Here is a 12297-nt window from a genome sequence, read left to right as displayed (position 1 = left end):
GGATTACCAAACAATCCAGCCATCCCACTTCTGGCTAGATATCTGAAGGAAAGGAAACCAGTAGCTTGATGTCTGTACTCTCATGTTCATTGCAGCATTATTCATAATATCCAGGACACAGAAACAACCTAAGTGCCCATAGATGCATAAATAAATAGAGAAAAATGTGACACACACACATACACACACACACATATATCTCACATTTGTATACATAATATGTGTACAATGCAATATATATGTATAATGGAGTATTACTCAGTCATAAAAAGAAGGAAATCCTGCCATTTGTGACAACATGGATGAAACTCGAGGGCATTATGCTGAGTGAAATAAGACAAAGACAAACACTGTGTGATCTCATTTATATGAGAAATCTTAAAAAGTTAAAAAAAAAAAAAAAAAGACTTCTATCCTGAGCTCTATGCTTAGAATGAGCCCAGCAGTGGCTTGTCTGTCTTCCTCAGTTTTAGTGCTAGTGTCTATATAATTTCTGGCACATATAACATGTGCATTAGAAGCATTTGTTGAATGTATGAATAAAACCATTTATGACTTTCTTAGTTATGCAATGTGCGGTAGGGTAATGGTGGACTGATGTGCTACTAAAGATCCCCCTGCCAGTCATTAGAGTTAGCAGAAAAAAAAATAACTTTACTCAATTATATCACTTGTAATCACGTTTCCATTTTCTAGTCTCAGTGTAGTAGTTTTCATTGTGAAATAAATACTATATTTCCTAATATAAAGTACACTGCTTTCACATCTTAACATCTTTGAAATAGTGAATTGTTACAAAATTTTTGTTGGTCAGGACCTGATGATACAATTTATCATACCCATATGGACATTAGCATCAAAACCAAAAGTACTCAAACTTGCAGAATGAGTTTCAATGACTTGGATTAAAATCTCTGAAAAATAATAAATATGGAGGGAATTGGTGAATCAGGAGTGTTTTAACAGCCTCTAAGTTGAAGCAAAAAAGAAAAAATAGGCTAACTCTACATGATAGCAAGACAGACTTAAGTCTTAAGAGACTTACAAGCCAATGAGTTTTAAATTCTTTATGAATTCTCTTAAATTCTGAACCATCAAAGATATTGGCAGAGGACAATATTGTATAATAAAAACAGATATTGATGACTTTGATTGAAAGTGATTTAGAAGTAGGACCCTGAATCTGATGAAGTTTTAGCAATACTGTAACTAATTCCTTTAGCCTAAAATTTTCTTTCTATGTATTCTCAAGGGTGATATATGAAAAAGTTCTACATCTTGTTCAAAGAGTTTTTTTAAACATATAAAAATCCTAAATGATAAGAAATTATTGTGTCTTACTTTAATAAGCAAGATTTTGGAAAATTTATGAATATGTAAAATAATGGCACATCTTACAATTGAGGCATCTTAGAAGTACACCTTCATCTACAGTGTGTGTACAACTATATTAAATGTAGAATAGCAGTACTTGCCATAAAACAATAGCAAGTAAACTACAACCTCAGATGAAATTGGAAGCTACTGCCCTACTCTGATACTATCTTAGTGTTTTGTCACTGTCTATCAAATATATCAAATAGTGAACAATAACAAATAAGTGAGGTGGTAAACAGGTAAAAAAGGGTAGTTTTAGGCTGGGCATGGTGGCTCACCCCTGTAATCTCAGCACTTTGGGAGGCCGAGGTGGGCGGATCACGAGGTCAAGAAATCAAGACCATCCTGGCCAACATGGTGAAACCCCGTCTCTACTGAAAATACAAAAATTAGCCAGGCGTGGTTGCAGGCACCTGTAGTTCCAGCTACTTGGGAGGCTGAGGCAGGAGAATTGCTTGAATCCGGGAGGTAGAGGTTGCAGTGGACTGAGATCGCGCCACTGCACTCCAGCCTGCCAAAAGAGCAAGACTCTGTCTCAAAAAAAAAAAAAAAAAAAAAAAAAAAGGCAGTTTTGCCTTCAGTATACTGTCAAGAAAAATTGTCTAAGACTTGACAATGGATAAAAGAGATCCTTGGGTATCACTGTGGTGGAAGGTTCAGTGTTGCCCTCCAGACTATCTGGGATTATCTGGTTCTATGAGGGTGTATTCTTTTCTATTCACTAGACTATTTTACACATCTGTAGAGGTAGAAGGTAACATGTAGAAAACTTGAAGTAATGAAAATGAGATTTGTTCATATCAATGAAAATGAATTTTGTCTGATAGAAAGAAAGGATATGTTGTATTGTCCTGTACGATATTAGCCAGTTTGGAAATTTTCAGTGCTCCTGAATTGTGTGTGTTTGTATGGATATATTCAGTGTTTCTGAATGTGTGTATTATGGATCCATGTGTATATCCATATAGCCATAATTCATAACCAATATACAGTCATGCATTGCTTAAGATGAAGATACATTCTGAGAAATACGTTGCTAGGTGATTTCATCATGCAAACATCATAGAGTGTACTTACACAAACCTCGATGGTATAGCCTACCACATACCAAGATTATATGGTATAGTCTATTGCTCTTAGATTATAAACCTGTACAGCATGTTACTGTGCTGAAGACTGTAGATAATTATAACACAATGGTAAGTATTTATATCTAAACATATCTAAACATAGAAAAGGTACAGTAAAAATGTAGTATCCATGATCTTATGGGACCACCGTGACATATATGGTCTGTTATTGACAAAAAGGCATTGCATAGATAATAGATGGATTTCACACACACACACACACACACACACACACACACACACACACATACACATACACACACAGACACACACACACACACTCTCTCTTCAAATTCTCTTTTGAACCAGTTTTAACATCTTAATGATTCCCTTACTAGTTAATCATTTAAATAAAATATTTTACTTGTATTGATTTTATAGTTGTATGACAGTCAAATTTTATCTTTCTGAAAATTTCAATTTAGCGTTATATAATGCCTTTGGGAGGAAGTTAAATATAAGGAACAAATGTTAATAATTATACTCACTATCTTTAGAGAAGGTTAATTTTTTTGAAGTATTTCAGGATAATATATGTAAAACAATATTATGTTTAGATGCAAGTACATGTTAACCTTTTTATCAGTTGTGAAAAAAATCCAGGTACTTTATGCACAGAGAGTTGTAGAGCTCTAGTTCGGCGGAAAGGAATAAGTTCAACATTTAAAGACAGAATTCCACTTATGCAAGTGATCTTTTGTTTTTGCAAATTACTTTCATAAGCCATGTGGATTGATAAGCCACATGGTTGTAGAATCATATAACTCAGGGCAAGACCAGAAGGACATAGGCATGATACAAAGTTAAACTGTAAATGAAACTGGAGTGTTAAGAAGGGCAAGAAATCAGGAAGACAAAGGGTGATACAGGATGTAGCTGGATGCTGGAGACTTACAAGAGATGGTCTCTGAAAATTCCCCACATGGACATGCACAAGTTAATAACAAGTTTTGATGCTAACATTCACTTAAACCCACACACATCCTTGAGTTTGTGGTACTGCATGGAGTGAAGGGATGAGAGGTGGTAGTGGTGTCTGAGTGGGAGCCATAGTGAGAACTAGAGACAGCTTAGGATAAAAAGGAAAGGCAAAGGCTGAAGTGAGAAGTCACCAGAGGCAGGAGCTTGGAGCCTGAGAGTAGAAGAAATAAACCTGACAGCAAAGAATTCTCAGAGATATTGGAAGGGATCATAGATTTCTCCTAACATGAAAAATGGAGGTTCGGGGCAATATTTTTCTAAATCTTTAAAGACAAGATGATTGCAGCAAGCTAGAGGATTTAAACAAATTCAAGAGGCCTGCATAACTTTCTTACTGGGTAGATACATGTGAACTTTATACATGTATAATCTAACTTTACAGACGTACACATGCATATATGCTATCCACACCAACATTATTATTGTAGCAGTGAATATACCGTTTATTCTTCTATATTTTTTAACTTTAAAATTATAGGTCAGTTATGCAGCATAATTTGAACGAACTGGTTCTGTATGTTTACATTACATAGATAGAGACATGTAGAAAACCTAAGCAATTTAGCTTAAAACTTTATAATTTTTATGTTCAAGATACTTAACCAATATGAGGAATTTCATTAGACACTAAAATATTCATAAAACCCAAACAAAGACCAACATTTTTAATTTAACGGATATCCTAAAACATAATTTTGGTTGTTGAATTCCAGATTCAAAATGTTATTAAAAAAGAAGAAAACAAATGATAAAACTGCCCTAGAAAACTAAATAATGGTGCTACTACTATGAATAATAGGGCATTACTAAACTTGATTTCATTTGAAAAGAGATACAAAGACTTTCTGAAAGTAGAATGCTCCAGTAAGTTTGTTACTCAAGATGCAAGTGTATACAGTATTTTGCATGAATCAAAAATATGCCTGAGCAATGACTCTTTATAGCCAAGAACACAGCTTGTGTATGAAGGCCCAAGTGTTAGGTATTCTATTCCCAGGGACATGTCCATTGTGCTATCGTGTAATACGCAGGTATTCTGTGTATGGCAACATTGCTAGTGCAAGGTCTGCTTTTCAAGGAGAGAAGAAAGGGCTCTGCTAGCGATGTAAGAATCCTATGAGAAATGGAAAACACCAAGGGCTATACAGGGGTGCTTTGTAGATGAGATAAACCTCTAATGGATTTGACTGGTAGAAGCAGAAGAGAAAGTTGCTCACTTGCTATGTGTTCACTGAAAGATGAAATCGTAGCCAGAGGAGTTGCAAAAAAGGATGTTTCCCACATGGACTGAGAAAGATGGTGATGGAAATCCAGCTTGGTTCTGAGCAGAGTTTCTGTGTAAACCCACCTTGAGCTAAAAGGCATTCCCCTCCCCCTTTAAAGTATCTTCAGGGAGTAATTAGCTGTCCAATCACTGGTAAGCCCTAATATATTTGGGTGATTTTTTTTTTTTTGCCTGGCCTAGGGTGCCTCTATATTTTTATCAATAGGGTACAATAACTAAAACTGAGGAAAACCTATGATTTCAGCTTTCAGCATGACTGACCATTGGCTCCCATGCCATCGCTCTTGTTTCATCAAGAATGTGGTCCTTCAGAGTTGGCCTTCTAAGAAAATTTATAAAACTGGAGAACCTTATAACTGCAATTTTGAGTTCATGCCCCTCATTATTACCCTAGAGACTGGGATTCTTCAAAGTTTAAGCATTGCCAGGAATCACACAGCCAGGGCTAGAAGCCGTGGCTGTGTGTACACTACGTCTCAAGGTCATGCTGGTCAGACCACGCTTGGTTCAAAACATGAACCTAAGGGCATGATACTTTACACTTGTCACTGGCTTGTGCTTAACTCTTTACTTGCATGCCTGCCCATATGCATCTTTTTCTAAGAAAACATTAAACCATAATATACTTTAAGTCTCTGTCAACATTTTGTTCAATCTTGGGTAAACAGACAAAGGATTACTATTCTACGCTACACTTATTAATTGATATGAAAAATTATTGGGACCAAATGTATTCATTCTGTGTAACACTTAGAGAAAAAAAATCCAATATATATCATAAACATACATGAAAATTTTGTGAAATAACAACACAGTGTGGATATAGTTAACATTTTATGTCAAATATTTCTAAATTCACCTAAATAACAAATATAAAAAAGATGTTTTAATGCTGACTTTATATTTTATACTAAAACATGAGATCCTTTTCAGAGAAGATCTTCTATAATATTACTTTCCTATTTAGTTATTAACCTAAATGATGTTATTCCACTGGATTTCATATGTGTTGCAGGTCCTGCTGGGAAATCATAAAACTGGGCTCATTTAGGAAGAGGCAATGTGGCTGTATCAGAAAAGCTGCCATATGTGAAACCTCACTTTATGCCTGTTGAAATTTTTGTATTTCAGGTCTCCCAGGGACGTGTCCATTGTGCTATTGTGTAATTTTATCAGCATGAACTTCTGCTGAATATTTTTCCTTCTTTTCAAAATCCATATTTTAGTAGAGCTAACTTCGAAACTTAATGTTGCAACATCTGTGCCCATACACCTGGGAGCCATAGAAGATGTATCCTGAAGATTATCTACATTTTCTAATCTTATAAAATGCTACAAAAAGAGAGAAAAAGGTTATATATTTTTCCCGGTCTGGATTTTTTTTTTAAGGAATCACTTTCTGCCTCCTTAAAAGGATTCTTACAATAAAGGAGAACGAATACTTCTAAAGCTATAAAGAATATCTTTACAAATATAATAAAATATTCATTTGTTTTGTTTACAGATAATTCTTAATACATATGTACAGCTTTCCATTAAGATACTATTTTGTGAATACAAAATCTGGAGCTATAGTCTCGAAATGTTTTCAAACAAGACTTTTTAATAACTAAATAAAAAGAAAGTAAAAAAATTGCTACTTTGAGTTTATTTACTACTTTTCTTTTGTGGATCTATCAACAGCTCAATGGTTTCTTTTTTTAATAAAATAGAAGTTATGGTTTTATTTATTTCTCAAATGCAAGATTGAGATACTGACAAACAAAGTGTTTATGAATGGAGAGAAATGCCTTCCACCTGGCTTCCTTCTATTAGTTGTTTTATCTCTTTAGAATAAAATATGTGGCAATGTAAAGAGTTTAGAGCACATCAAAACTGCCTGCCTGAGATGGTGCTGCCAATCAAATGGGTAGAACCAGTTGTTGTTGAAGGATAATGTAGAATATGTGATTTTCAACAGATTCAAAATAGTGAAGAAGGATGATGAATGGACTTAGGGAAATCACATGTGGATTTTCTTGACTTTATCATCAATGTATCAAATTATGATAAATACTAAATACTTATGGAGTGCATTCTATGTGTCACACATTGTTTTAATTGCTTTGCACATTTTACTCATTACATTTTCACCATAAATATATGTGACGGGTACTTTTGCCATCGTCATCTTACAGATGAAGAACCTGAAGCAGGTAGGTTAAGTAACTTGTCCAAAGTCACCCAGCTTATCAATGGTGGAGCAGAGCTACTGCAGAGCACCATGAGTCTACATTGCCTCCTTTCCTGTGAGTACTTTTCACATAGGGAACAAAATAGCTTTTCACTCTTACTTTGATGCAAAGTATAAGATGACAAATAGTTTTTTAAAATATGTTTTTAAAAATATTTCTATCTTCACTCCAATCTATTGGCTTCTTGACCTGAATGCTGCCTTAATATTTACTGAGTGTTCATTCCTCTTGAGTTTTCAGAAATCATTATAATGCTCACTTATTTTTTAAAACAGTATAAAATTATTTCAAATTTAAATACCAGAAATATTCAAGGCAGGGCCAAGTGAAATATCTATGATAAAGATGGGAGAGAAAATGTGTTTAATTCAAGACTACCAGCATTGGTAATCATCTTACAGTGAAAAGTCAAATTTTAACAAAGAAATTCAACCTCATAGTTGCTAAAAGCAAGGAGCAGAATTTCACCTTGCTTTTTTCCCACATGCTATTCCACCATTATCAGAAAAAGATTGGCATATTTACAAGGAAGAGAGGAAAGGAGGGTATTTACTTCTTCAGTCATCAGAGTGAATTCAATGCTTGGATTCAATGAATTCAATGCATTCAATGCTTGGGAAGGCTCTGGGAGAAGGGAAACATGTCAATGTGTGCTGAATGCCAGCTTTTTTCTTATAGGTCAAGTCAAAAAGAGGAAAACGTACAGCTGTTCGATGTTCCTCTTTACCATTTGCATTTCTTGAAATGCAATAAACAAAGCAAACAATTTCTGCTAGAGAGAAATTGAGCTAACATGCACAGCATTGTCTATTTTACATTTTAAAACTGCAATTGAAGAGAGCAATACCATGTATCTGATTCTGAGTAAGGGTTGTATCAATTCTCAGTTATCAATATTAGACATGAAATAACTTCAAATATACCCTTTATTTGACTTGACAGGAATGTGGAGTCGTGAGTCTGAACTACGATTTGCAATAGAGAAAAGTTTATTAGAGGCATAGACATAGAAGAATGTCACACTGTAAATGCAGTCAAAATTTTAAAAGTGTCAAAATCTCTAACATGGTTTAGCAATTAAACTGTGTCAATGCCCTTGCCAAGAAGAGTTCATAATTTGGAAGCTGTAGTTGCTATTGACCTGATTTTACAATTGAGATCATGTCTGAGTTTTAATTTGGAAACAAAATTGATCACTGTGTTCTTTAAACAAGACCTGTCAAGTTATTACTCTGCAACTGCTTTGAAAATACATATTTATTTAAGAGCAGTATGATTTAGGATATACTGTAACAAAAATTATTTCATGAGCTTCTTTTAAGAGATTGCTTTATATTTAAACATTGAATTCTTTAAGTTCTTCAATTAATCCTGAATTACTCAGAATAATTTTTTAACATCTATTTTTAAAAATATTTCTATCTTCACTCCAATACGTTGGCTTCTTGCCCTGCATGCTGCCTTAATATTTACGGAGTATTCATTCCTCTTGAGTTTTCAGAAATCATTATAATGCTACTTATTTTTTAAAACAGTATTCAATATGATTGCATCCTAATATTAGCAAACAAACTTGCAATTTAGGTTCATATAACTTGCTTCTTCTACATAAATTGTTTCTTTCATCACTACTATACGAAGGAAGACAGATGAAATCCATACAAAAAGGTCAGTCTATTTGCTTTAAAGCCATTTCAGACTTTTTATGAACTTTATCCCTCTAGCCCATAATTTTGATTTCTTATAGGCTTTCTCAATACTGTAATTTTAAAAATTTAAATTGAATCTAAATGAATAACAAAAACATCCTTATGCTATACGTAGTTGCTGTAAGTCTTCCAAGTATCTTATTTTGCTACTTCTAGATTTTATTCCACTTTCAAAAGGAGATTTGGGGTTAAGGAAATGTTCATTTTCCCCCTTTACAAATTGTAATTGCATGAGAATAAATTGATAGTTGGATTCTAGGCAGGAATCCACAGAAACTTTCTATTCTTGATGGGTTAATTTAAGAGCAGTCCTACCTTTTTCACCTTCTTTTTCTTCTTGGTCATCTGTTAATGGAATCACTTCTGGTTTATCCACAATCACTGCATCTTCTTGGTTTGATGCAAGTTCTAAAAAGAGACAGACAGACACTCAGGGATGTCTTAGTTGGAATCACTGAGAGAATAGAGACTATGGCATAGAAAGTTAGAGTTCTTTCTTCCCCCTTCAAGTTTCAATAGGTACACCAAGTTGAGCACTGTTGTTATCCTCCAGTAATCATTGCTTAAAACACACACACATGCCACTCACACACACAGGTATATACAGAAGTCATGGTTCACAATTTCATATCATTCTAAGATAACAATATATTTTGGTTTCAGTACCTTCTGTTTCCATATATGAGCTCTGGGATTCTGTTTCAATTTTTATTTCATTCTTCGTTGAATCATTCTCTTGTCCTGTCAAAACAGTGATTGAAAAATAAAAGAAACGTGATATGCATGATCACAGCTTTATTCCTGACCTTCAGAAACCATGCTTTAATCGTGCATGGAGAGATAGAGAACAGTTTTGAAACCAAAGTGGAGGGCAAAGATACAATTTTTCTAATCGTCAGATTTATATCAATTATTTTCTGAGAAATATCCTGATAATTTAGGAAAAAATCTTTTTTTTTTTTTGGAAACTGATTTGAAACTGCCATACTTATATAGCTTATCAATGCACAGGATGTGGATAGAGGACACAACCTGGAAATTTTCAAATTTTACAATAATTTCTGGGCTGTATGGGTTAACTACATTTAATTTCCTTTTAAGATACAAATGTTTCCCATAGTGAGGATTCCTAGAAAATGAAAACACTACTTGCACTTTCATTTTTCCATCAACAGAGCATAAAAAACTTGAGTCATGTGGGCACAAGGGAACTGGGGGGATAACAGCTCAGCCATTCTTTTAAGACACATACTAAATACAGCGAAGGTCAGGAGAGAATTCAGCCAACTCTTGATTACTCTTAGGTTGATTATCTAGTAATGGTTTTTCTTCCTCACGCCTTGGCTTCTCCTCCTACCCTCCCCTGTAGAGTTTAAAACATTTAAGTGCTCATTAAGAGAGGAAATTGAAATTTGTCCATTTTGCCTCAGGCTAATGAAAGATTTTGTGCTGAGGATATTTAACTATGGAAATTTTTAAAAAAAATTCTAGAGCTAGGGTTGGTTATAGATGCAAAGCAGATTGAGAGGAGCGTGGACTCTTTGCCTGAGTCCATCCCTGTGGTGGCATTACGGTTTCAACTTGTCTCTACTTCTTCCTATAAGAGGATTATATTTCCCTGTCTGTGACAATGTGACATGCAGTGGCCCTTGTGGGGCAAGTGTATGTTCCCACCACATTGACACAGGTCTGTTCATGTGACTTGTTTAGGAAATGGCACTGGAACAGACATCATGTGTACTGCAACCAAGCAGAAGGCTTCAGATCCATTGTATGTTGCCTGCAGCTCTTTTGTTCCTAATAGACCATGTTCCTTCATCTAGATCCTGAAGGGAAAGCATGTGGAACACAGTCAAGCAGGGCTAAAAAGAGACACAATCAGCCTTTGTTGTTGAGCCCCCCAATGGGATTTTTGGGGTTATTTGTTACTGCAGCAAAGCTGACTTATATAACTCCTCATCTTAGAGTTTCCTCTATGATACAATTATTTTTAAACTGCCCATGATACTACATCCCCTTGATTCATTCTCTGCTAGCAGGACCCAGATAAGGGAAAAATCATGCCTTTTGTGTGATATCCACTCCTCCTGAGCTCAGTTTTAATCAAAAGGATCCAATAAAATAATTAAAACTAAAGCATGTTTATCTATTTGATCATTGAATATAAAAACCTCAAGCGGTTTTTGATGATTTTTTTCATCACTCCTGAAGTTCAATGAAATGCCATCTTCATGGTTCTGCAAAATATTTCGGTTTTCCCACTTTCTAGCCTCCTGCCTTCTTTCCTCATTTAGGGATATATCATCTGTCTCTTGAATCTTTCATTTTCTTCTCCTATATTCTATTTTGTGATTTGATTGCAGAAAGGCCTTTTAAAATTTGAACTTGATCAAGACCTTTCCACTTTTGAAAAGCCCGTTCATCCTCATTCTTTCCCACTGCCACTCAAAGTTGTAAGGTTAGTTGAGAGAAAGGACGAGAGAGAGAGAGAGAGAGAGAGAGAGAGAGAGAGAGAGAGAGAGAAAGAGAGAGACACCGAAGGTCAGGCGAGTAAGTTTATTAGCCTGCCCGGCTGCCCCACCAGTCAGAGGAGGCAGCCTTCAGCTTACAAAATGAGGGGTTTATATGGTGGAGACAGACCCTGGGGTTGTTTGTTAACTTTACCACATATCATCTCGTGACCAGTTTACAATATAGGAACTTACAAGAGCATGTAACTTAGGTTTATCCACATTTCTCATGACCTCCCCCATGCCACCCGGAGGGCTGTAAGTAAGTCTGGTGACCTTGCTTAGTGCCTAGATAAGGGTCTAGGAATGCAGTTGCAGAGTATTCGGGGTAAGTTTCAGCTGCATTGTTCGGGGTGGGGGTGGCAGACCTGGGGCAGCTTGTCCCTAACAAAAGTATGGTCCATGGACAAGCAACATTGGAATTACCCGAGAGCTTTTCAAAAATGCAGAATTTCAGTATCGGAGCTTGCATTGTATAACAAGATGTCCATGTGATTTGCATGCAAGTTAAAGCTTGAGAAGCACTGGCCTAGAAGATGTAAGTAAATCTGCAAATTATTGATCCCCATAAAAAATGCCAGACTGTCCCTAGATACTTCACACGTATTATCTCTAATCATTACATTACCCCTGTAAAGTAAGTCCTGTGATCTCAGTTCTGCTTTCAAAAATCATAACCAGCTCTACCTGACTACAATCCCTCTTTTCTTTTTGTTTTGCCTGGAAATGTCTTTATTTTGCTTTTTGGCTTTTAAAATTGAGATCTACTTGCATACAGTAAAATGTACAAACCTTAACTGTACATCTTTATGATGCTTTAGATATATACACACGAATTTTCCTGTGTAATTACCATTCAGATCAAAAACGATTCTCATACCAGTGGCTTCCTCCTGTTCATACACCCACCAGGTAACAGTGGGGTGTGTTTTAGAAATTCATTTAAATGTGACATGCACCATATGCTCTTTTGTATTTTAGGTTTTTTTATAACTGTTGTCTGTGAAATTAATTCCAGTTGCTGTGTGCATCAATTGTTCATTCTTTTTCATTGATATATACTATTCTACT

The 12297-nt window shown here is 35.3% G+C and overlaps 1 protein-coding gene across 9 annotated transcripts in view; it reads right to left on the bottom strand.

The window, feature by feature from the left end:
- MACROD2 (mono-ADP ribosylhydrolase 2) overlaps positions 1-12297 on the bottom strand; it is a 2111745-nt gene that overhangs the window by 57751 nt on the left and 2041697 nt on the right. For all 9 annotated transcript variants that reach the window (XM_050745635.1, XM_050745636.1, XM_050745637.1 and 6 more), the window contains 2 exons: positions 9383-9457; positions 9032-9124 (listed from right to left, as the gene is read on the bottom strand). In XM_050745635.1, coding sequence (XP_050601592.1) covers positions 9032-9124; positions 9383-9457 — 168 coding nt within the window. The remainder of the gene's footprint in view (positions 1-9031; positions 9125-9382; positions 9458-12297) is intronic.

The sequence above is a fragment of the Macaca thibetana genome, chromosome 10 (genome assembly GCF_024542745.1).
Source record: "Macaca thibetana thibetana isolate TM-01 chromosome 10, ASM2454274v1, whole genome shotgun sequence".
Lineage (NCBI taxonomy): Eukaryota > Metazoa > Chordata > Mammalia > Primates > Cercopithecidae > Macaca > Macaca thibetana.
This window is presented reverse-complemented; position numbering and strand designations above follow the sequence as displayed.